Source organism: Schistocerca nitens, chromosome 6 (genome assembly GCF_023898315.1).
Source record: "Schistocerca nitens isolate TAMUIC-IGC-003100 chromosome 6, iqSchNite1.1, whole genome shotgun sequence".
NCBI lineage: Eukaryota > Metazoa > Arthropoda > Insecta > Orthoptera > Acrididae > Schistocerca > Schistocerca nitens.
Window position 1 is genome coordinate 429342104 of NC_064619.1, and position 25151 is coordinate 429367254.

Consider the following 25151-nt stretch of genomic DNA (forward strand, 5'->3'; position numbering starts at 1 on the left):
GAAGTCGACTGTTAGGGACCTCAACTACGGAGGAAGGTGATATTGTTATGGACCTTATTGAATAGTTCAAATGGTTCAAATGGCGCTGAGCACTATGGGACTCAACTGCTGTGGTCATCAGTCCCCTAGAACTTAGAACTACTTAAACCTAACTAACCTAAGGACATCACACACACCCATGCCCGAGGCAGGATTCGAACCTGCGACCGTAGCAGTAGCGCGGCTCCAGACTGGAGCGCCTAGAACCGCACGGCCAACGCGGCCGGCTTATTGAATAGTAAGTTGAAGAATAATTGTCTTGTTCCAAACAAAAATGCATGTGGAAATTATGACAGTTGGTACCATTTTCTATTACGCAGTTACCAATCCGAGTCAAAAGTGCACTGTTAAGAAACGAAAAAGTGTCGCAAGAATTGAGAACCATAAGACTAGAGCTTATACCAATTGATAGGCATCATATTCTTACGATTATTACAGCACCAGATCTGTACTAGTTTTGAAATGATGGTTGGTGGAATACCAATGTTGGAGTGTTAAAATGAGAGAGTGTTTTGGGAATAGGTTACTCTTACGTTTCAGTGATTTCGCAGTAAAACTATCTCGCCAGACATTGTGATGACTGAAAGCATGAACTTTTATAGTTCATAAACTTCATTTTAATCATAAAATTAGTAACTTACTTAAAATCACTACTAACGACTGTTTGGTGGCTCTAGACTCAAAAATACTCGTTTCGATTTCTGACGCAAAAAAAAAAAAAAAAATCATCCGATAAGAAAAGAGGTGCACAAAAACCGTGATCACCAGAATTTGCGCCTATGTTCTACGTTCTGACAGAATCCTCTCTCGTAGTGAGAGCTGGCGACACTGTTAACGGTGAGCTGCCCATCCGATGGGTTGCTATCCGAAAGAATTAGCGTATGTGTAATTGTCAAACTTCGCCCTCTTCCTTCTATCCCATCTCCATCAGTGGCCTAAGTCGACTGATTTATGTCATACTGAGACTCAATGCGTAATGTTAAGATACATTATGGGCTCCTTTTGCCTTAATGTGTAATTGACCTTCGACTTTGAGTTTCCACAAGTAAAACACTGCAGCAGTACACGATACACACGGGAAATACGATATGTAATTCCCACTTATGTAAGATAACAGACCGTAAATTTTAGTTATATATTATAACGAGGAGAGTAACGTGCTATAACTTCGTAGATAAAGAAGTTGTTCTACAGAGTGGGGTAAATAAAAGTGGCCCTTACAACAGGTACAAAGTGCAGTACTACTGATTTCTTGGAACTTTTGAGCCCTCGTCACCCCGAAGCTAAAGACGGATCGAAGCTGGACTACTGCAGTTCTTGCAGACGTTGAGGATTGTTGCGCCACACCTCAGATTTGAGGGTTCCCCACACAAAGTAATCGCACTCTGATACATCACGTGTCGTGAGTGGCCAACTAAGGCCGAGCTGCTAATATCTCTGTCAGGCTTGAAGATTGGGTAAATGTACTCCATGGCTTGGCCGTCTGTATGGACAGTTGTTCCAAGCTGTTGAAAGCCGGCCGGGATGGCCGAGCGGTTCTAGGCGCTACAGTCTGGAACCGCGCGACCGCTACGGTCGCAGTTTGGAATCCTGCCTCGGGCATGGATGTGTTTGATGTTCTTAGGTTAGTTAGGTTTAAGTAGTTCTATGTTCTAGGGGACTGATGACCTCAGAAGTTAAGTCGCATAGTGCTCAGAGCCATTTGCACCATGCTGTTGAAAGTACCTGTAGGTCACTTCTTCCTCCGTTAATGCTACCACATATCGTATCCACTCGTTCGGGCCACGTTTATTTGCTCCACCCTGTATATGCGTGTGCAGTGCTGCCCGTTGATACAATTTTGGCAGCTGATTATATGAGCACGTGCAGAATGAAAACTAACATTGTGGCGAGGTTTAAAACACCGTGTGATTCTGTTACCTCTTCCTCAGTGCTTTGTAAGACAGTTAATTTTGCTCATTATCTTTTCTTCACACAGTTATGTACCTAGAGATAGAGTACCTCGTTTAAATTAAGTTACATTCGACACCTATCATATTAAAAAATGTGTCTACTTGGTTCAAGAGGGGTACGACTATATACTTCTTCAGTTTGAATATAATGGTTTTTGAAGTGTTACCGATGCTAATCCTACGATTTTCATTGCCGTTGTGTGGGATATATGAGCACAATTATGCCCTTCGACAGTTAACTAGCTGGAAAATACCATTGCCGTCGCAGACGACATTAAGCACGTGGTCCGTAACAGTGTTCACGGAATCTACAGCTGTAATGTTGCCTTCGACTACCATCACTGGTGCCATAAGAATACCCCCATGAAATGGGTACTGCTCCCACCAACCTGCTTCCGTGGCACGTGGCATATTTATAGGTACATTGATTCACGAATGATGCATGTGAAGCAGTACATATTTTTATATATAACAATAAAAAAGTGCACGCCCTAAAACTCACCAGAAAACATTTGATTAGAAATGTAGTAGCTGCTATAGTACGCTAATAATCAGCAAAATAACAAACACTGGGAGAGATCGCTTTGTGTATGTTTCGTTCTCTGTGGAACATTCTGCAGCCTTTCCTCAGGATGTGGTTTAAAGATTTTCTTCAAATGCATTTTACTGTTCAGTACGGCAGTGAGAGTTGCGACGCAACTTAATATTATGTCACAAAATTTGTTAAACTTCGCCACCATTATCATGAAAAGAAGCTTTACATTCTTCCCAGACGCGAGAAACCTTGAAAGTGACGTGTGACGAATGGAGCGCATTTTTATGAGAGCGGCAGATCCTACTCTACAGACCACTGTACTACGGTTATTGCCCTGTGACACAGACATCTGGAAGATACCATCACCATCGAGGAACATATCAAGTACGAAGGAATGCAGTAGCTCCGCAATAATATTCAAGCTTGTACAGATCTCAAGTTGCCTTGGATTACTTCAAGGGAAAATTTGGGAGCCTATGTGAATGTATCCATAAGCCTAACACTGCATCCACCGGTCTGTAACCACAGCACGGTGCATGTTGTTATACGCAGCCGTTCACCTGGATGACGACGTAAGCGGACACGACCATCCAGCATCGAACGCGCAACACATTACCTTTGATTCACGGTCCACACTCGACGAAACTGTATCCATGTGTACCACCTGTACATCTTAACTGACGGTGTCAAAATGGGAATGCGTAGGAGTTATTTGAGCGGTGAGCGCCAAAACACTTAAACCTGATCCATCATCGTACTCTGTCGGCAAGTTCGCCACATAGTGCCGCACATCCTGCTTTACACAGCGGTGAAGCCTGCCATTTCCACAGTCTGTTATGAAGCATGAACGTCCAGCACCTTGTTCGCAGTTTGTGATTTTACCGTCCATCAACCACTTTCCAGAAAGGCTGACTAGAATAGCACGCGAAGTGCCAACCCCCTGAAGTCGATTTCCCATTCTGTGGCCCGTATTGTAGTTAGAATGTTACCCCACTAGTCTCTGATCCGTTTACACTCTTTCCTCACCGTGTCACGTGCCCAAAACTTCTCGAGGCGGCATTCAACATAGTGGGCCTTTGTAATGGTTTGTCTCATCTGTGTTTCTTCTCGTAATGCTCGGTGTCAGGTTCTTTAAAACGTGATATGTTCAGTAGTTGTAGGTTGTGGATCATATGAAATTTATTATTTGTCACTGCACCTTTTAAAATTGGTGAGCAAGTACAAGATATTTTAAAAATAACCTTGGAATAAATGTGTTAATGATTTATAAATACACTGAAGCGCCAAAGAAACTCATATGGGCATGAGTGTTCAAATACAGAGATATGTAAACAGGTAGAATAAGGCGCTGCGGCCGGGAACGCCTATATAAAATAAGTGTCCGGTGCAGTTGTTAGATCGGTTTCTGCTGTTACAATGGCCGCTTATCAGGATTTAAGTGAGTCTGAAGGTGGTGTTATAGTCGGCGCATGAGAGATAGTACACATCTCAGAGGTAGCGATGAAGTGGGGATTTTCCCGTGCGACCATTTCATGAGTGTACTGCGAATATAACAAATCCGGTAAATCATCAAATATCCGACATCGATGCGGCCGGAGAAAGATCCTGCAAAAACGGGACCAACGACAGCTGAAGAGAATCGTTCAACGTGACAGAAGTGCAACCCTTCCGCAAATTGTTGCAGATTTCAATACTGGGCCATGAACAAGTGTCAGCGTGCGAAACAGTAAACGAAACATCATCGATATGGGCTTTCCGAGTCTAAGGTCCACTCGCGTACCCTTGATGACTACACGACACAAAGCCTTACGTCTCGCCTGCGCACGACAACACTGACGCTGGGCTGTTGATTACTGGACACATGTTGCCTGGTCGGACAAGTCTCGTTTCAAATTGTATCGGACCGATGAATGTGTACGGGTGTGGAGACTATCTCATAAATCCATGGACCCTGCATTTCAGCAGAGGACTGTTCAAGCTCGCTGGAGCCTCTGAAATGGTGACGGCCGTGTGCAGTTGGAGTGATATGGGACCCCTGGTACGTTTACATACTACTCTGACTGGTGACACGTACTTAAGGATCCTGTCTGATCACTTGTATCCATTCACATCCTATGTGCATTCCGACAGATTTGGACAATTCCAGCATGACAATGCCGCACCCTACACGTCCAGAATCGCTGCAGAATTGCTCCACGAACACTCTTCTGAGCGTAAGCACTTACGCTGGCCACCAGACTCCCCAGATATGAACATTGAGCACATCTGGGGTGCCTTGCAAAATGCTGTTCAGAAAAGGTCTCCACCCCGTCTTACTCTTACGGATTTAGGGACAGTCATGCAGGATTCATGGTGAGAGTTCCCTTCAGCACTACTGCAGACGTTATTAGAGTTCATGCCACGTCAACTTGCGACTCTTCTGCCTGCTCGCGAGGGCCCTACACGATATTAGGCATGTGAATAGTTTTTTCGCTCTTTTGTGTATAATGCATCAGGCACTTACAGGACTATGTGGCTTTTGCTTTCTGAATTTAGGTACTGCAACAATAGTAATATACATTTTTGTGAGAATGATGCAAGATTTTCATTACCTTATCCACACATCCCTTTTATCTTTATACTTAATTACGTTGTTCCGTACACAACAAGATATCATGGCAGTACAGCCTCATCCTCAAACACCATGTGCCACAGTAGCGGGTCCAGGCTTCGGTTCTTGACCGGTCGGTCCCGAATCTTTGGGTGTCTCCCCCCCCCCCCGCCCCTCCCCCCACCCCCCCCCCCCACCGCCGTCCTCCTCTTCCCCAAATATAAATTTTTGATATGATTACCTGTAGTGTACGAGAAAAAACAATGATTTTATTAATAGTAATAATAATAATAATAATAAAATGTAATAAATCGTTTAAAACAACAAAAATAATATTATTTTACCTCAACTCTTAGCGCGAATTTTTATCATAACGTCCAAGAAATAGTAATGAAAATAATAGAACATCTAAAAGACATCATTCCGAAAACTGGGGATTTGTGAGTTTTATTCAAATAATATAAGAGGTGTAATGCAAACGACTTTGCCGCAGTGGTAACACCGATTCCCGTCAGATCATCGTAGGTAAGCACTGTCGGGCTTGATTAACGCTTGGATGGGTGACGGTCTGGATCTGCGAAACGCTGTTGGCACCCTGGGTGCTCTCAGCTCTTGTGAGACCAATTCAGGAACTACTTGACTGAGAAGTAGCGGCTCCGGTCACTCAAACTGACAACTGTCGGGAGAGCGACGTGCTGACCTCGTGCCCTTCCATATAGACAACCAGTGACGCCCACTGGCGGAGGATGACACGGCAGTCGGTCAGTGCCATTGAGCCTCTCGAGGCCTGTTCGGCCGGGTATTTATTTGCTTTTGTGATACTAAAACCCTCTCACAACAAAATCCCTGTCATAATGTATTCAATACAAAATCGAACAGAGCACTCAACAATTTTTTCACAAGTATTGAGTAGGCTTTAAGATTATGAACACGGGTCATCACACTACGGCTATGTAAACGTGCAGTGATGCAATAATGGGAACGCTGTTTCTTCTAAGTAGTTTCCAACAACGTTTCGAAGGTCCTTTTATATTCTTTGGGGGAATGTCTTACACTTGTGTCTTCTCTTGCATTTCTCCCTATGGTTTGCCGGTTCTACCCGGGGCTTCACGAACTGTGTCTGACTTATTGAGAGCAGATACTGTCAGCTTCTGAATGTGCCCCTTTAACTGGCTTGAATGTTACCGGTCATGTCGAAATCGAACCTAGGTGGGCGCAACTCACACAAACAACTGAAGATTATCGCGTGTTACAAGTAGCTCGCAATTTTTAGGATTCCTCGTATTCTTGCCATTTTCGAAGCACTTTACTTTCCATGCTTCTTTATTCCTCGTAAGGCAGTTGTGAAGTTTGGAAATTGACACCCGTAAACACATAAATGCTTCAACAAAACGATGTAGGGGTGGTTCATGACCAGCCTCCCCCTCGCCCCGCCAAACACACACCGTTGAAGGATGAGCACCTGATTTGCGGACATACCTGTAAAAGTTTAGCAGCACGGTGTTGGTCTTAGCCTTCGCTTGTCAAGATAAACAGCGGTTTGGCTGACTCCAGTTTACTGGACTCATCGTTTAATATTCTTGTAAAGGTGTTGCCATACGCATCCGTAACTCATAGCTCAGCGCATCAGACCGCCTTGCAGAAGACATGGGATCTTTTAATAGCATCGTCAGATAAGTCTCCTTGGTGAAAGAATACGAACGCACTTCACTCTGCCCCTTAATTGCAGCTGAGAAGCTGTGTGAATAATAATTAGCGACTTCAGTGTCTGGAGAGCCGACATTGGCTAGAAGGTCAGTGCGCTGACCCACTACTACAACGGAGTGCAATGTGGCAAAAGATGATACGGCGGCCAGTCGGGTCGCGTGGTCCTCCGGGCCTGAACACGGAGTGTCGTGGGGGTTGGTATGTGGTGACTGAAGATTGGGTCATATGATGTAATATTCAGTTTCATTTTCAACTGAGATAAGAATACAGCTGAAAGGATGGACCTGACAAGTTCATAGTGTTCCTGCGTTTATGTTACAGCCTGTTAAGAAAAATGTATGTGTTTGAAGCAGTGTTGTTATTTTCCACAGGTGAGATACACTCGCGCAATGTATCGTCTCCGGGAGCAGGTCTCCGCCTTAACTTCTACTACCACCTGGAGTGCACGTGGATGCTGGACTCAAAGGTGGAACGCCAGCTCCTCATCGAGATGGCCACAGACCAGAGCCGTGAGTCTCACCCCGTTCTAATTTTTATCAATTACTCATTGCCTTAACTTCTTTAATGTCAGTTGCGGTTCTTGCTAGGCTGTAAATACCTAGAAAAGTATGTATGCTGTTAATGGTAGATCAGTATTTGTGAACCTAAAATTACGTGCCATGAAACATAACTCCTGGTGTCTACTACTTTTGATGCGATTTCGAGCTCCTCTTTTTGTTTTGCTCTTCTCGTGGTGACGTTTCTGACACCCTGCTGGCGCTTCTAGCTGTGTCAGACTAATTCAAGTGATCAGCATCACTACGCCAACTCACAATTAGAATGTAATCTTTCAAACTCATCTAGACCTTGTACTGGGCCGCAGATCAATATGTCACCACATCTGAGACTTTGTATTCACACTCGTTTGCTTCGCCATCTCGCAACCAAGCTGTCATCTCCTATTGTAACCTAGACTTCCGGGTATCTTACAGTCAGTCTGTTACCTCGTCCTATTTTCCCAACACTAACATAGGCGCGAAAGTATTGTCAATGTAATTTTTTCTTACTGCTTGAGTACTTATGCCGTCTATCGCCACATCATCATTACTGTACGTGACAAAGCCGACGTCGGGTATCGGTAGGTTCACTTGACCACTTTTGTCTGCCTCCAGGTCCGTGCGCGGCGTGGAACGTGAGCGTGCACTTGTACGACCCCACCAAGGACGGAGGGGTTGGGGAGGCATTGCACACGTTCTGCCCAAGGGACAGGACCAAGCAGTACTCGCTGCCCTGGAAGACGAACGCCGTGCTGCTCAGGTGAGCTACCGCACAGAACCAAGCGTAGTGCCTCGTCGCCGGCCGCGGTGGTCTAGCGGTTCTAGGCGCTCAGCCCGGAATCGCGAGACTGCTACGGTCGCAGGTTCGAATCCTGCCTCGGGCATGGATGTGTGTGATGTCCTTAGGTTAGTTAGGTTAAAGTAGTTCTAAGTTCTAGGGGACTGATGACCACAGATGTTAAGTCCCATAGTGCTCAGAGCCATTTTGTAGTGCCTCGTCCACTAGTAATGAGTACATAACAGCTCTCACACTTGCTATACATAGATTTTTATTAAAGAACTGGTGATGGCATTAGCGGAAACGTAATAAACGGAGAACTTTCGAGGTATGCAGACGACTTCATTCACAGAAATTCTTAGTGATCGCAGACATATTTACTGGAAAGCCAGTGACAAGAAAAGACGGGAAGGTTAAAAGTTTGGGAGAATACGAATAGGATATATATCAGGAAAAAACTTGAAGACAATGTTGTAGAAGGTCAAGATGAAGTAAATGAATATGAGATTGGAGATATGAAACTAAGGGCATAATTTGACGGAGCTCTGCAAAATCTAAGTCGAAAAAATGTCCCCTAGTGTACACGAGTATCTCTTAGAGTTATTTAGACCTCTGGCAGAGCCAGACACTACAAAACTGTAGCACTTTGTAAGGAAGGTGTAATAGACATGCGAAGCACACTCAGAATTCACGAAGACTGTAATAATTCTTATTTCATAGAAGGTAAGTGTTAATAATTCAGTAACCATGGTTGTAAATTTCTGAGACGAATCACTTTCGGAAGAAAGGAACAACTGGTAGAAACCGACTTCGGGAATATCATCTTTGGTCCCGGAGAATTTAGGAACCCATAAGGCCATATTGTCACTACGACTTATCTTAGAAGGCAGATTGACGAAAAGCAAATCTATGTTTATAGAATTGTGTATTTAGAGAGAGCTCTGGAATACACTCTTGCAAAGTGTGGAAGTAACTGTGGTAAAATACAGGGAGGGAAAATTACGTGCCACGTGTACGGAAACTAGATTGCAGTTACAAGAGTCACTGGGAATGAAACGGAAGCAGTGTTTTAGAAAGGAGTGAGGTGGGGCTATAGCCTCCCCCCAGTGTTAATCATTCTGTACATTGAGCAAGCAGTATAGCAAACCAGCCATCAATTGGAAACGTAATTAAAGTTCAGGTTTCGACGTTTGCCACTGACATTGTGATTCTATCAGATACGGCAAAGAAATTGGAAGAAGAGTTGAACGTAGTGGACTGTGACTTGAAAAGGGAGTACAAAATGAATATCAACAGAAGCAAAGCAAGGCTTACTTAATGCAATCGAAGTAAATCAGGCGGTTATGGTAGAATTAGATTAGGAACTGAGTCACTAAAAGAAGTAGATCAGTTTTGTTACTTGAGGAGCAAAACAACCAACGACGACCGAAGTAGGAAAGATATGAAAGGGAGACTGGCAATGGGAAAAAATGCAATTAAGGAAAACATTAGCATAGGATAAAAATTTGAATGTAAAGAAATCTTCCGTACAGGTGTTTTATGGAGTGTAGCTTTGCACAGAAAGTGGCATGTGGACGATAACAGCTGAAAGTAGAAGAGAATATAAGCTTTCCAAAGATAGCGTTACAGAAGTACCCTGGAGGTTACATAGCCAGACTGTATCATTAATGGTAAGGTTATTTGGGCAGACACTATATTTATAACACAATTTGACCAAAATGTTTCTGTTGATGGGGTACACCGTGGGTTGTCAAGGAATAATATGGTAATTTAAGGAAGTGTGTCAGTGTGTGGCAGAGGGGAGAGGGGTGTTCAAGTCGTAAAGAGAGACAAAGGTCTGAATTTAATAAGCAGGTTCAAATGGACTTTGGTTCCAGTATTTATGCAGAGTTAAAGACGCTTAGACAGTTTAGTGTAGCATGGCAAACACCATCAAACCAGTCTTTGAACTGAAGACCACAACAACAACATTGATAAATCTGAGATATATTGTTAATAATCAGTTTCCCTTATCACTGTAATCATCATCAAGTGGGGTCCACAGTTGTTACGTACAGTCGCGGACAAAACGAGTGAGACCCCTCGCCTTTTCGTTATGCTGATCCGCACAGCTTTAAAGTTTGCTACACAGCATAACAGGCAAGGAGACGAAGTGCTACCAACATACTATGCACAGGCATGAAATGGAAAAACCATACGAATTATGTCAGACTGTTTTCAATCATGTGTAAGACTTTATGACTGCTGATTGGTGTGTTAAACACAACATGTAAATATAAGATATAAATGAAAGAAGAAACGCTAATTTGAATGAACTGTACTAATAAAAATAAATTTCAGCTTATCGAAATAACATAACTGTTTTAGTAACACACAGTACCGCAGATCGTTACGAATTATAATCTGCGCATTCGGCCGCGAAACGTTCTGTGTCAACATTCAGAAGAGTCATACTGGTTTACCGTTGCTGACTTACCATGAAAGTGTGCAAATTTAGCAATGCGTGATGATTCATAACGAAATTCAATTAAAATCATTCAGTGCCACACTTACGTCAATTCAGTTATTGACAACAGGAAAAGGTAGGCGGTAACAAGTATGAAATTTTACAACAGTTTCATATTGACATCCACAGGGCGCTGGTACAGAACAAAGGTAGCAATAAAACGCATTGGGGGCGCGAGAATTTCTTAAAATTGCTTTACTGATAGTCTGAGAGTGGGGCAGTAGAAAAATAGTCCGAAGTTGGTTCGATGAACCCTCTGGTAGGCACGTAAGTCTGGATTGCAAAGAAATCTTGTAGATGTAGTCATGTAGATGTAACAACGAAATTATGTTGTAATTGCGACATGAGTTACATTTGATTTGAACATCGAAGTTTTTTGCTGTTAATTTATTTTTTGTTCATTATTTTCAGCCATATACAAACACCTATGTGCGTTAAGTTGATACTGAAATAAAGTGTCATGCATGGACCAATAACAATAAAATCTTAAATATTTGTTATAGTACTGCAGTATATGACAGCGTCTTCAGAAGTGCATATCGCATACGACTTTCCTAGGTTGGTCATAAGTGGCTATTGCAGAAGACTTCGAACAAAATTTGAATGTAGCTTCGTAAAAGTCCCGTGATCAAACGATCTGCGTTGCTGGCGAATACAGTTTATCCTCACTAGACTGTTCAAAAAAGGTTCAAATGGCTCTGAGCACTATGGGACTTAACATCTGAGGTCATCAGTCCTCTAGAACTTAGAACTACTTAAACCTAACTAACCTAAGGACATCACACACATCCAGACCATAAGCATGATTCGAAACTGCGACCGTAGCAGTCGCGCGATTCCGGACTGCAGCGCCTAGAACCTCGTGGCCACCGCGGTCGGCCACTAGACAGTATATATTATCATTATACATGAGGTGAAAAGGGTTTAGCCGGGTGCCGTGGCTGAGCGGTTCTTTTTTTTCGTTGTGTCTGGTCGTCGCGGACGTCACAAGATATTCGTTAAAGTTCGTTTGTTGATCTTCCACTCAGTTTTTTTTATTACAGAGGCCAACCAGTTCTCTGACCGGACAAGCTGAGCTACCGTGCTCGTATTCTAGGCGCTTCAGCCATTTTTTTGTCCTTTCGCGTAAATTTTCTTTACATAAACGACCGTATCTCTCGGTTGTGTTGACATAAAAGCTCACTTTTTTACACCACCAAGGGACCATATAACGCAGGAAGTGTGATACATTTCAGCTTATTATGTCTGCCCGTACTCGATGTAAACAGGTTTTAAGGGTTGGGTAGACAGATAGACGGTCAAGAATGTGAGACTGGTACGATTCCATTTTTACCGATTTAGGTGACGAAAATAGCTACGACAGTTACTGAAGATGAGAGCCTCATAAACAATTACCTCTAGTCTTTATCATAAATGTTCTAGTTGCAGTCGATACATCAGCATATTACTCGCAGCTACGCTTTCGATCCAATACAGGAATGCAAATAAAATCCATCTGACTATACAGGTGGTAATTCAGATCGCAATAGTAATGCCACCGCGTTTTATAAGTGCGAGCATTCCTATTGCTGGCTAGTTTAAGAAACACTTCGGCTAATGAACGTTTTCTGGCTGTGGCGAGTCTAATGGAGAATTCTGAATCTTGTACAACACGTTTAGCAGCTTTGTAGCCGTTTATTTCCTTTGGTGGAGCAGAATTATCCTACTTAATTTACCCGGTAATAACAGTATTTTGTTATTTCGATGAACATCCCGAATGATTGTCATAAAAGCGGTGACATAAAGATAGAAAATTCATGTCTTTGAGTCCAGAAAGCTCTATGAAACAGAAACTGCAGATCATTTTGCCATTTTCATTGAGAAATTGCCGACTTACTCATGTCTGGGGTAATAATAGAGGGCTGTTTGCCCGGGTTGTCGCCAGCATAGTGAAAGGTGTTTGCTACTGCAAGGTAGGTGTGGTTTCTTTTCGGTTCTAACCCCGATGGAGGCAGATAGACTATCAGTAAAGCAATTTTAAGAAATTATCGCGCCCCCAATACATTTTATTGCTACCTTTATTCTGCATCGGCGCCCTGTGGATGTCAATATGATTTGACTTAAGTATGGCACTGAATAATTTTTAACTGAATTTCGTTAAGAATCTTCACGCATTGCTAAATTTGCACACTTTCATGCTAGATCAGCAACGGTAATCCAGTATGACTGGTCTGAACGTTTACACAGACCGTTTCGTGGCCGAATGCGCATATTATTTTGCTAATTCGTAACGATCTGGGGTACTTTGTATTACTAAAACAGTTATGTTATCTCGATAAGATGAAATTCATTTTCGTTAGTACAGTTCATACTAATTAGCGTTTCTTATTTCATTTATATCTTATAATTACGTGTTGTGTTTAACACACTAATCAGCATTAATACAGTCTTACAGATGATTGAAAACAGTCTGACATAGATCGGATAGTCTTTCAATTTCACTCCTGTGCATAGTATGTTGGTAGCACTACGTCTCCTTTCCTGTTATGCTGTGTAACAGACTTTAAAGCTGTGCGGATCGGCATAACGAAAAGGCGAGGGGTCTCGCTCATATTGTCCACGACTGTACACATGTACCAGTACGTAAGGACTTTTCGCAAGGGGGCGTGCATCCAGATGCAGAGAGCTGAAGTGAATCGTTTAACACTGATACTCTTGTGTCATTTCACACGATAGGTACAGACCAGCCCCTTTACCTCACTGTAGATTGTGTACGGCTCATGAAGTAAATCACCGTCAGACTGATCGCTGCTCGTGGCTTCACTCGGAGACAGATGAAAATCTCTTTTAACAGCTACTAGGTTTGCGCTGTTACCACAGGGTAACTTCTGGTGATTTTTATGCATGTAACCATTTCGTAATGGTAATATTATTAAATAGAAAACGCTTCGCTCATACTCCGCAAAATTTTTCGGCTTGTTAGGCAGTTGCTGGATGACAAATGAATTTAGGAATTACAGATAAGACAAGGTGAAACTTACTCAGATGTTAACAAATGTACAGGATGCATTAAGCGAAAAGTTGTGGAGTGTATTTATTATTACTTCACGTATAAATCGTATCATTTAACTGAAAATGAGCACAGAAATTTGTATGTTTACATTTTTATACCGAATAACAGCTAAAAAATTAAAGTTCAATTTAAAGTGTAATCAAAAATTTAATTTAACAACAGCGTATGTAAATTATTATTTAGCATTAATGAAGAAATTAGATTTTTGACACTGAGACGTATGTATAAACTGACGTGCTAGCGCTGTTGAAATTTATGCGGTAGTCGGTCAGGCAGAACTGTGGGAACTACTTGTAGTTTATCGGAACATGAGAGATGCTGGAGAATAGGAAAGACAGATTCAACCTTTGAGGAACATTTTTACCCGGAAATCCCCTATACTATGTAGACTGTGAAGAAAAGCAGGAGGACGACTCTACTGCAAATACTTCATACCAATAAACGTATGACGATATTAGAAAATGACTGGAATCTATTTCCTCTCTATTTTCTTTGACTCTTCTATTAAATTAAGTTTCACAGAGTGAAAGGGAATTGTGCGCTGTTTTGACTGGTAAGCCAGTAAAGTGTGCTTTACATGATTAAGCAAATATAAGCTTATAACTATGAAAATACATTTGCCACTCAGTGCAAGGGAGGAAACGAATACAAATACACAGAAGCACACCAAAGATTTGCGTTGACAGAGTACATCCGATGAAGACGATAGGTAGTTCTGTATTGAGTTGGCTGAGCATTGTTACAAATCTTTGCAAACCAAAAACGGTGCGTCAATGTTCGCGTATATTCTACAAATATTGATTAACATAACATTTGGAAGAAGTTCAATTCTGATAATAAAACAAAAGATTTTTTAGAGGGTAGAGATCCCAGAAAGTATGTGTTCACCAGAAAATTTGTAAAAAGAGAATAGAAAGACATAAAGAATGCAAAACTATAACATATTTGGTCACTGCTGCATATGCCACACCGTGTACAATAACTTATCCCACCTAGTGTAATAATATGCATGACTATAAATAATAAGAAGTCAGTGAAATTCCAAATAGCTGAATATAATTCAAAATACTTGATAACAATATTATAACAGTGCTACATTATAAGGTACATCGCAGTAACATAGCTATAAAACTTTCTTGTAAAAACATTACTGAAAAAATTGTAACAATAAGCCCCAGTCTCTCCTGCTATTAACTCTCTTGTAACTAAAATGAGTGCAATGATTTGGAGATGTGTATATCACGAAGGTAATGACTCAGTCATATATGAATCTTAATCTGCGAGCTAAAATTGCTCTAAATGTGCACACATTCCACAAACTCTTGAAATGGTGTCGTTACAAGAAGTTATTTCAATGAATTGGCTAGCAGAAGATTATCAGAAATTGTGTAGCACTTGTCTTATAAATTTATGGCCATACATATAGATAAATTCATCCAGTCACTTTATCCCTTAATTAAACAGACTGTGAATAATAATCATCACAGAAAATGCCTCTTACTGGTATAGTAACTATAATTAGACGTGTGTTCTACATACCTAAGAATGTTATTTTCTCTTCTTTGACGAATTTCGATTTGCATCTACAGCAGCTACAATTCAACAGTAAATCCTACGAAGCAGGAGAAATACGTCTAAAAGCAGAGTTTATATCTTTGGGCAAAATGTAAACGTATTTGAAAGTAACGCTGTCTGAGTCATGTAACTCTTCCAGCTTTTTTATTTTCGATGTGAGCAGTACAGTGTGTAGTTTGCTATTATCGCTATTATCTGTAAGGGGCACGAAAGGGAAATAGTGGTTGTGAAGGGAATGAGACAGGGTTGTAGCCAATTCCCGATGTAATTCAATCTGTATGCTGAGCAAGCAGTAAACGAAACAAAAAGAAAAAAAATTTGGAGTAGGAATGAAAGTCCAGGGAGAAGAAATATAAATTCTGAGGTTTGCCGAAGACATAACAGTTTTGGCAGAGACAGCAAAGGACTTGGAAGAGCAGTTGAATAGAATGGACAGTTACTTGAAAGGAGGGTGTAAAATGAACATCAACAAAAGCAAAACGAGAATAATGGAATGTAATCAAATTAAATCAGATGTTGCTGAGGGAATTAGGTTAGGAAATGAGACACTTAAAGGAGTAAATCTGTTTTGCTATCTGGGAAGCAAAATAACTGATGATGGACGAAGTAGGGAAGATATAAAACGCAGACTAGCTATGGCAAGAAAAGTGTTTCTGAGGGAGAGAAATTTGCTATCGTCGAGTATAGATTTAAGTGTCAGAAAGTTCGTTCTGAAAGTATTTGTATGGAGTGTAGCCATATATGGAAGCGAAACATGGACGATAAATAGTTTAGACCATAAGATAACAGAAGCTTTTGAAATGTGGTGCTACAGGAGGATGCTGAAGACTAGATGGGTAGATCACGTAACTAATGAGGAGGTTCTGAACAGAATTTGGGGAGAAGAGAAATTTGTGGTACAACCTGACACAAAAGAAGGGATCGGTTGGAAGGACACAGTCTCAGACATCAAGGGATCACCAATTTAGTACTTGAGAGAAGCATGTGGGGTAAAATAGAGGGAGACGAAGATATGAATACAGTAAGCAGATTCAAAGGAATGTAGGTTGCATTAGTTACTCGGAAATGAAGAGGCTTGCACAGGAGAGTAGTGTGGAGAACTGCATCAGTCTAGTCTTCGGACTAAAGACCACAACAACAACAGCAACAACAATATGTGACTGCGACATTTAATGGTCACTCAGCGATGGCTCAAGAAGCTTAAAGGAGGTTCATGATCAAATAAGTATCACCATTATCATGTTCTGTCACGTACCGACGGATAATTCAGTTAACATTAATAGTAATATTACTCTTTATTCATTTTTTGCTGCAAATAAACTAAACCCGCAGTTTTGTTGCCCAAAAGATTAACTCATGCGTTTATAAATCATTTTTCGGTGTTGAACAAGTTTTCTGTGGCTACAGTAATCTATCCTAAGACCACATCGTCTTACTTCTTGAAACTTAACTTCAAGCTTTCGTCAGTTTAATTACGTGTGCCGTTTTATAAAGGAGTTATAACCTGTATTTCTGGAACAATAGGGGTACTCTGGTATTTAAAATCTGTACTCAACGATTCAAGAAAAACTAAGTTTAACAACTCGCTATCATTATAACCTACTTTACTACAATCTGACCAGTTCAAACAAATGTTACATTATTAAGGCCACAGGATGTCTTTCTGGAACGAAGTATCCCTTCACATGTGAGGTGATTACCGTGTCATTTGGTAAATGCCACATCTTCATCTTCATCCTGTCATAACTCCTAGTGATGTTCCTCCACCAGCAACGGTCTGTAATTCCTAAACAACTGTGTTGACTGCTACTAAATTCACTTTCTTGGTCTTGTTCCACTTAGAAATATATTATTCAGCAGAGTATGAATCAGTTGCTACTTTTATTCTTTACAGACTTTGCCCTATATACTATCAGATCTTATGTCCACTGTTTACCTAAATACATTATATTAATCACGATGACGCAAAGTATGTTCAGGTGTGTCTACCTGTCTATAGTTACACTCGAATATCGTCTTATCAGTTCCACATAAACACGCAACACATTGGCCATTCCCCGTCATAAAACACGTATCGTCCCTTTGGAGGGGTTTATATAAGTCTGATGCTAGTAAAGAAACCCATGGGCCAACCATACAGTGCTACCCCAGTCCCGTTTACGTTATCATTCTGCAAATATCTATGACTTTAATTGTTTCTTGTAAGTGATATACTGGTCCGTAAAATCTTGTAGCCTTCTTTTGTTAGATTGTCTGTGCGCAATCAGCGACAGACTCATAGCTATCGTACTTTTATGTCTGTGGGGTAAATTACGAACAAGAGTGCTTCGATAGGGGTTGGACTAAGAGAGCAGGCAGCCTGAGGAATATTGCTCTCTGTACGCGTTGCGTTTGGACTTCGACATGTTCATTTTGTAACTTAGTTCGCACACACTTGTGGTGTAGTTGCTGTTACTGTTTAGCACCACCCTGACATATTTTAATCTTAGTTATTTGTAACCAGTATTCGTTTGTAAATAGTTCCACAATCCTCTACATTACTTTTGTGGCTCTCTGTATCATCTCTATAGTATCAGCAAATAAATTATGTCTTTCGTCAAAAATGGCATCCAGATGTATAAATGATTCACTTCCTCGCATGGAGAGGAGGAGGAGATTGGTGTTTAACGTCCCGTCGCCATCGATGTCATTGGAGACGGAGGAGAAGCTCGGATTAGGGAAGTATGGGGAAGGAAAGCGGCTGTGCCCTTTCTAAGGAAACAGTCCGGCATTTGCCTGAAGTGATTCAAGAAAATCATGTAAAACCCAAATCAGGTTGGCCGGACGTGGGTTTGAACCGTTGTCCTCGAATAGACACACCGTCCTGATTTAAAGAGAGATGTCTAAGTAACTCGTCTTTAAGTAAAATTTGTAATCGATCTGCGTCGTGATCAAATTCTTAGCGCATATAAGAAAGGCTACAGAAAACTGCCCTATTTAAAATGCCCTTCCATATCTGTGAACATTGACACATGGAGGTATCTAACCTTGTTTCAAGAAAAGTTAACACAGGTACCTACTTTGCACAATGGTTAATCAATGGGCACAAAAGAATAATTGAAAGCATTTCAATGAACCAACCTGTTGTCAATGAGACCAATACATATTTAAGAAACGTTTAAAACCCTCCACCATATAGAGGAAACACGCGCACTAAGCATGCTTGGCTCACAGATATAATTTGAACACCCTTCTACGAATAGTCTGAAAGTACAGGATAATTACAGCACATTGGTCTTAACTTGGTATTTCATTTGCTGCTCCGAAGATCACGACGGAGACTTACCTCCTGGAACCTGAAAGAATCGTATGAAAGATGCTGCTAGCAATTCTTACGCTAAATTAATGAGTGCAGTTTGTGTACAGAAATTCCCTCTGAATAAGGCTCTTGCGGACAGCAGATGGTCATAGTAGAATCGCCACTACTGTATAATTCACTGGTTTAAGTCTAACGATATGACTTGTTGAAAAGAAACGTTACATGAATGCTCTCAGTTTGCTAGGGGAAGGAGCCTGAATAAACCCAGAAAGACTGTACATCGATTATTGATTATTTAAATGCAATAACAAAACACAAATTCCACAGAAGAACGTAGTTATACATGAACCACGTAGTATCTACACCATTGTATAACGAAGACCTCCCTCACAAAGTACTCTTCTTGTCAATTCCGCATAAATACGCAACATATTGGCGTCCCTTTGGAGGGGTTTATATAAGTCTGATGCTAGGAAAGAAACCCATGGACCAACCATACAAATATGTCGAACTTCAGAACCTCACATACGATAAAATGCATAGGACAAAGGAAATACATTCTGACCGAAATTATTCGAAATTGTGTGCCCATAATAGACGTCATGTCGAATAGTATCATAATAGCCGGACGTCCCACATTGATATCTCCGGTTAGCTATTCCTGAGTTGTTTGGTTTTTAGCACAGACGACACTACAGAAACACCGTTGCTCGGCGGCCACTGGATTGTCTGTGATGAAATTTAATGCCTGAAATTTGGTGTTCTCGCCACAATCTTGCCAATTTGGATCTCAGAATACTTAATTCCCTACCGATTTTTGAATTGGAATGTCCCATGCGTCTAGCTAAAACTACCACTCCGCGTTCAATATCGGTTGATTCCCGTGGTGCCCCCATAACCACGTCGGAACCTTTTCCCACGAATCAATTGAATAATTGACAGCTCCGCCTATGTAGTGCTGTTTCATACCTTGCGCACGCCATATTAAAACTACATGTGTATTATTTATTGCTATCCCATGGCTTTTGTCAGCTCAGTGTACAGCACAATTACAATTAAAGTTCCAGTTCGAAAACGCTGTGGAACACGAAAAACTTTTCCGAATGACGTGAAATTTGAAATGAATGTTATGGTAGAAGGGGGAAAAGTTACACAAACAAAAAACACGATGGCGCTGTAAGTGGAAGAATATGCCACCAGCCCATAGTCGTTCGCGATTCGTTTGAAGACCATTCTAGACAATTCGAGCGAATCATGTGGTCATCCAGATCATCCGACATGAATTACATCGGACATTTGTGGAAAATAATCAAGAGGCCAGTTCGTGCACAAAATTCTACAACAGCAACACTTTCGGGTTACGGACAGTTATAGATGCAGCATTGCTCAATATTTCTGCATTGAACTTCCAACGGTTTGTTGAGTCCGTGGCACGTCGCGCTACTGTACTACGTGGGCTAAAGCAACTCGTACACAGTGTTAGGACGTATGAAAACACTTTTGTCAACTCAGTTTATGTTATTACGTAGGCTTCCTGGCGTAATAAGTCTTGAAATTCTCTTCGGGTTTGCTGCCGGATCCTAAAATCAACTTGACTCGATATTTCAGCAATCCAGCTGGTCGCCATCTTCAGGAAAATGCTGCTTCTGCTGATGAGTCCCGTTGATGGCTGCTTTTAAGGAAAATGGATACTCCGAGAAGCAGATGCATCGGGCTGTGGGGTTTAGACCATCTGCGGAGGTCCATCAATAGGAACATAGATCTGTGGCCATCCTTCCTTATGCTGGAGGCGTATCGTTTAATATTGGACGAAGCGGATTTTCCTGAAGATGGCGACCAGCTGGATCGTCCAGATATCGAGTCAAGTTGATTTTAGGATCCGGCAGCAAACCCGAAGAGACTTTCAGTGTACGTTGTTTTCTATGTAGTAAAATTTGGCTTTCAGCATATTTTTTGAATCAAAATGTGTGTCAGAGGTTAAGCTCTCCACCTTTTATCTCTGACAGCGTGGGACATCGTCTCCATAATATCATCAGCATATTCTATAACATCATCAGTCTACGGACTCTTGAAGCATCTTTATCAGTTGTTGTACACTACTGGCCATTAAAATTGCTACACCTCGAAGATGACGTGTTACAGAGCCGAAATTTAACCGACAGGAAGAAAATGCTGTGATATGCAAATGATTAGCTTTTTAGGGCATTCACACAAGGTTGGCGCCGGTGGCGACACCTACAACGTACTGACATGAGGAAAGATTCCAACCGATTTCTCATACACAAACAGCAGTTGACCGGCGTTGCCTAGTGAAAACTTGTTGTGATACCTCGTGTAAGGAGGAGAAATGTCTACCATCACGTTTCCGACTTTGATAAAAGTCGGACTGAAGCCTATCGCGATTGCGTCGGTCGAGATCCAATGACTGTTAGCAGAATACGGAACCGGTGGGTTCAGGAGGGTAATACGGAACCCCGTGCCGGATCCCAACGGCCTCGTATCACTAGAAGTCGAGATGACAGGCATCTTATCCGCATGGCGGTAACGGGTCGTTCAGCCACGTCTCGATCCCCGAGTCAACAGATGGGGACGTTTTCAAGACAACAACCATCTGCACGAACAGTTCGATGACGTTTGCAGCAGCATGGACTATAAGTTCGGAAACCATGGCTGCGGTTACCTTGATGCTGCATCACAGACAGGAGTGTCGGCGATGGTGTACTCAACGACGAACGTGGGTGCACGAATAGCAAAACGTCATTTTTTCGCATGAATCCAGTTTCTGTTTACAGCATCATGATGGTCGCATCCGTGTTTGGAGACATCGCGGTGAACGCACATTAGAAGCGTGTATTCATCATCGCCATACTGGCGTACCACCCGGCGTGATGGTATGGGGTGCCATTGGTTACACGTCTCGGTCACCTCTTGTTCGCATTGACGGCACTTTGAACAGTGGACGTTACATTTCAGATGTGTTAAGACCCGTGGCTCTACCCTTCGTTCGATTCCTGTGAAACCCTATATTTCAGAAGGATAATGCACGACCGCATGTTGCAGGTCCTGTACGGGCCTTTCTGGATACAGAAAATGTTCGACTGCTGCCCTGGCCAGCACATTCTCCAGATCTCTCACCAATTGAAAACGCCTGGTCAATGGTGGCCGAGCAACTGGCTCGTCACAATGCGCCAGTCACTACTCTTGATGAACTGTAGTATCGTGTTGAATCTGCATGGGCAGCTGGACCTGTACACGCCATCCAAGCTCTGTTTGACTCAATGCCCAGGCGTATCAAGGCCGCTATTACGGCCAGAGGTGGTTGTTCTGGGTACTGATTTCTCAGGATCTATGCACCCAAACTGCGTGAAAATGTAATCACATGTCAGTTCTAATATAATATATCTGTCCAATGAATACCTGTTTATCATCTGCATTTCTCCTTGGTGTAGCAATTTTAATGTCCAGTAGTGTACATGATATTTAAAAAAAATGAGACCTCACACTGAACCCTGTGGACATCCTTTCGTCCTCGTAACTTATTCCTTCTTTGTTTCCCATTCCTCTACTTTGCCTTGTCAGCAGTCCATAAAGTTGTCTTTCAGGAGAGCCATCTAGGAATATTCACTCAGCGCTACTGGCAGTGAAAGTGACTCTTGTCGTTTCCTTGTACTGTGAGGCAGGTTGCGTGCCATGACGCGGACGCCGCCCGAGTACTCGGTGCGCTGGCGGTCGCAGGCGGTGCGCGCCAACACGCGCGTCTCGCCGCCTACGCAGTCGCCGGCCGCCGCCGGGCCCACCCCCGCCGCCCGCGCAGGGCTCCCGCTGCTGGCCGCCGCCGCCGCCCTCCTGGGCCGGCGCAAGCCCTGAGGGCCGCAGGGCGCCACCCGATACGGCCCTCCCAGACAGCTGCCGCCGGCAGCCACCCAGCGGCTGGCCGCGACGGCGGTCGTAGCTCGCAGCTGGCATCGATACCACGGGGCGGCCACTCGCCGACACAGGACAGCCGCTTCCCGTCGCAGACAGTGACCGTCCGTTCCTCGCTGCAGCCACGCGCGACCGTTTCTAACCATTGTCTCCTCCGACACACGCTGGTGTCCTTCCTCGGTGCCTTGCAGTTGTTCGGATAGTGGTTTCGTAGTCTACGTCCTGTTGTACATAAACTTCTACAATGAACTTCATCGCCACCAGGCGTCGTGTCCGAGCATTGGAATCCTCCTTACGAGATGATGTTTAAATAGGACTCAATTTTGTACATAAATGACACTCAAGTGTCCGGGAATTTTTTTCCAGAAACCACTGTGTTGTACATACAAAAAATATCACTGCTGCCCGACGCGATTAATTCACTTTCTTATTTGAAAAAATAGTTCCCCTTGAAATATACAGGGTGTTCCAATAGAGGGAGACAATGTTTCCGGTGCTGAACCTTTTAAAAAAGAAGTTCGCGTAGATATAAGCACTGTTTTCAAATGTTCCATAGTTTAACGACGTAAAATTTATCATTCTTTATTTTCAGCGTAAGCCATTATTTGATTGGCGACTCCACGGCGTGTTGTGTGCACCACGACCAAATAGTGGATAGAATTGAAAGGAAAATCAGCATTGGCCGTATTTTGTTGTTTTATTGTCAGCAAAAGCGATTTTCGGTCACTTAGTGACCATCCTCAGTGCTGTAATATACAATTAAAATTGGTAGGCACTGGTATCAAGCGATAACCACAAGCTTAGAGCGATCACATAATCTAAATCTGATCGCTCTAAGCTTGTGGTTATCGCTTGATACCAGTGCCTATCAGTTTTAATTGTATATTACAGCACTGAGGATGGTCACTAAGTGACCGAAAATCGATTTTGCTGACAACAAAACATCAAAATACGGCCAATGCTGATTTTCCTTCCAAGCCAGTATTTGTTTTTCTGGGTACAAACGATCAGCAGTTCAAAGTAGTTTTCCAGTAGATCACAAAAAATTTACAGGTTTATAAAATTCTTAGGTCTCTCCACCACTCATTTATATGTATCTTTTTCACTGACGTCGTGTAGAACAGCTTTAAAAGTGGCCAGTCTACATGAAGTGTCCCAGTAACTCCTCCCATGTGTTCACACTCCTGTTCGTTCCTGCTTTTGTCCGATCCTATAGATAGAAGGCAAAAAGTCTGGAGATCCTAGTGACGAGGTGATAGACGAGTTCTTCTACTCATGGTATTTCTTCATTACTTATTTACTTTTCTTACTTGCCACAAGTTTCTGGATCTTAGCCCCACTCCCAGGTAACACTCCTCGCATCAGCCAAGCCGTCATCGACAAACATTGAAAATCCATGAATTCGGAAAAGTGTTGTCATGTTTTTGCTCCACACATACAATACAATGTGGTCTCTAAAGTGCTGCAAGCACTTTGCAACCAAGTGGTCAAAGGAATTTCATCAGGCTGTGAAACTAAACTATTTTCCATATAATGCTAGTAGCTGTGACCTATAATTGTTGCTTTAAATTATTAACTAAAAAGCAGTGTACTCGTATATTCCACAGATTGTAACTCGGAGACCTTTGGAAATAGTGCATATGACTATATGAACTCTTTAAATTTGTATGGTTAACTTTGTTCGCTCCTGAAATATTAACCTTTTTATTGAAACACTATGATCGAGAGGAAACCCTAATGTACCAGCTCATTATTTGTAATCGCAACATCACCAGAGACGGATGCACCGTGAGCGTCAAACTTATAGCTATTTGAACAGCTTTAGAATTTTTCCTCACACCTCGCAAGCGCCTCACATCAAATTCCTTCTTTCTTTTCGCTTTCGTTTCTGACAACGATCGACTTCATCTATTACATTTCACTGCACGCTGTAAATTACACTGGAACAAAATTGTGGGCAATAATTAGAGAGGTAAACGTGAGTATGTAGATAGCGTAAGTGTGCACTAGTGTAGGAGACGTAGAGAAACTCGTTTTACACGGAAATAGGAAACTTGTAATCAAATGTATGCTCAGGGAGCGCCTAGAAGAATCGACAGGGTGAAGTGATAAAGAGAGGACAGTTTTTGATAAGAAGTGTACATAGATGAACGTCGTTCACTTGTTACAATAAAACGACACAGTGTGGGCCAGTGCTGGAAATCCAAGCGGAGATTCTTGCTGGAGCGGCGTACATACTGTCATAAGGATTTTCTGCGTCAGTCAGTTTTATATCAGTTGATATATTGATAGACTATCGGTGAAGAGAATTTATATGAATTATATTGAGACCTGATACTGAATGGTGCATAACAGAATTGTAATAATGTTGGAAATAAAGACTTTGTTTCTCATGCGTTGGTACATATGACACACTACAGTTTGTGAAAATTGCAACACCTGGAAGGAATGCTACGAAACACTCCGAAATCCTCGGATTTATAGAACAGTTGAACCGTAGTAAGGGATGAAGACTGCAGCGATATGGCGTGGATGTAGGCCGAGCAGGGTCCTCTTTTGAGTGCTGGGACACGTCAGTGGTACGCCACACCCAGTCGGCAAAGATCCGACAGAGCAGAAACGTGCAAGCAAGTGCCGGTATACCTCATCCAAGTCAAAG

At 42.2% G+C, this 25151-nt stretch overlaps 1 protein-coding gene across 1 annotated transcript in view; it reads left to right on the top strand.

The window, feature by feature from the left end:
• LOC126263389 (uncharacterized) overlaps nt 1-22695 on the top strand; it is a 285649-nt gene extending 262954 nt beyond the window's left edge. Inside the window, exons 15-18 of the mRNA XM_049960483.1 lie at nt 7195-7332; nt 7975-8119; nt 22249-22351; nt 22471-22695. Of these exons, the coding sequence (XP_049816440.1) occupies nt 7195-7332; nt 7975-8119; nt 22249-22351; nt 22471-22695 (611 nt within the window). The remainder of the gene's footprint in view (nt 1-7194; nt 7333-7974; nt 8120-22248; nt 22352-22470) is intronic.
• The last annotated feature ends 2456 nt before the right edge of the window (nt 22696-25151 follow it).